General features: G+C 39.4%; 1 protein-coding gene across 1 annotated transcript in view; it reads right to left on the bottom strand.

The window, feature by feature from the left end:
* The window catches only part of LOC111089641 (nose resistant to fluoxetine protein 6-like), an 11,352-nt gene extending 9,561 nt beyond the window's left edge, over positions 1-1,791 (bottom strand). The window contains exons 1-2 of the mRNA XM_022402524.1: positions 1,710-1,791; positions 718-883 (exon numbers count right to left, since the gene is read on the bottom strand). Of these exons, the coding sequence (XP_022258232.1) occupies positions 718-870 (153 nt within the window). The 5' untranslated portion in view covers positions 871-883; positions 1,710-1,791. The remainder of the gene's footprint in view (positions 1-717; positions 884-1,709) is intronic.

Here is a 1,791-nt window from a genome sequence, read left to right as displayed (position 1 = left end):
CATTAAACTAAATATTTAACATTGTCGCTCTACGTTTTGATGATTCAAATATATACGGTTTGACATTTTTTCGTCTCTCTAACTATTTATTCCAGGTTGAGGTCAAATGTCGATGTTTGCAGGTGAAATATTTTATCATAAATACGCAGGTAAACATCGTATATAATAGAGAATGTGTTAATTGGGAATTCGACGTACGGTGCCCGATTTTTATGCAGCAAAAATTAAAATTATGGGGTTTTAAATAATGCCCCCAGGTGGCTCAGCAGCAAGTCTTGCAGTCTCGTACCAGGTCCAGCATGACCAGGTGGTAAGGGTGCTCGACTCGCTATCTGCGGGTTCGAATCCCCGTTACACCAAACATGCTCGCCCTTTTAGCCGTGGGGGTGTTATGATGTGACGGTCAATCCCACTATTCGTTGGTAAAAGAGTAGCTCAAGAGTTGGCGGTGGGTGGTGATAACTAGCTGCCTTCCCTACAGTCTTTCACTGCAAAATTAGGGACGTGGCTAGCGCAGATAGCCCTCGTGTAGCTCTGCGCGAAATTCAAAACAAACACCAAAGAAATAACAGTAAGAAATACACTCTTTGACTTTAGACATACTTGCAAATTTTACGCGTTTAAATCAGGTGAAATTCTCAGTGCTGAATGTAATAACAGATATGTGACCACTTACGTACGTATTTCTATATAAAGGTTATTTGAATATTTACTTACCGACGAATTTTTACGTATGAAATTGTTAAAGTAAAACATATTCGCCCACCAGGTGGTTCTGCAGTGTTGTATTTCACGCTCGACTACTCGATGCCAGAATGGTCCAGAAGATAGCAGAGGAAGGATGAACATCAAAGAGATGACTAACATCATTGGAGGAGTCAGCCTAAAAGTAAAAATATTATTACTATTACATATTACGTTATATTTTAGTAACACCTCACCTAGTTGTTTGATTGGCCACCATATTACACCGAACGGCTTTCGCTATTTAAAATCCTGCGGTAGCTTAGCGGTAAGCTCGAGGGCATAGAATTCGGGGTTCGATCCCTCGGCGGACACGGCGCAAATAGTACTTTGTGTAACTTTGTGCCAAAACAGAAACTACTATTTTAAAGGTAAGTAGCAACCGTTCGTCGGTTGGTCAGCATTAAGTTTACATACGGTCTACAATAGTAAAATTCTGGGTTCGATTCCATGTGGTGGACAGAGTGTAAATAGTCCACTGTGTAGCTTTGCGCTAACAAACACAACAATAATAATACCAGCTTCACAGATAAACAATTGAAATTGGCGCTTTAACAACCACTGATCCGATCAAAAAAGTTACAGTAAAAAATTACTAAGGCCCTCTCGCTACGTGCTTAAATTAAAGATGAAACAAAATTAAATGTAAAAAAGGGGAGGGGGGGGGGAGAGAAATGTGAAATCCTTCCAGTTTGCAGGTCTAGACACGTGTGAATATGAAATAAATCCTTCACACAAAAACAACTGACATCTTTTGAAATCGGAGCAAAATCTGGAGAAAAGCAAAATCGGTCACGTTAATACTATGACGGAGGAGTTACACGAAAAGGCTTAGGAGGTTTTATTTTGGTATAATATGCAGTGGTGGTTGGTTCCTAGTAATAAGGAAGGGCCATTTTTATTAGTTCTTTTTTGGAAAGCACACGTATAAGGTTTAAATGAATTGTGTCATTTTTTGTACTTACCTCCAGTATCGGTGTAAAAAATACCTCAAACAGTTCAGATGACCATTCGATAACTTCAGTTTCCGGAATGCTGAGTAACTCA

This window comes from Limulus polyphemus, unplaced genomic scaffold (assembly GCF_000517525.1).
Source record: "Limulus polyphemus unplaced genomic scaffold, Limulus_polyphemus-2.1.2 Scaffold6882, whole genome shotgun sequence".
In the NCBI taxonomy this organism is placed as follows: Eukaryota; Metazoa; Arthropoda; class Merostomata; order Xiphosura; family Limulidae; genus Limulus; species Limulus polyphemus.
The sequence above is the reverse complement of the archived record's forward strand: the minus strand, read 5'-3'. Positions and strand labels throughout refer to the sequence as shown.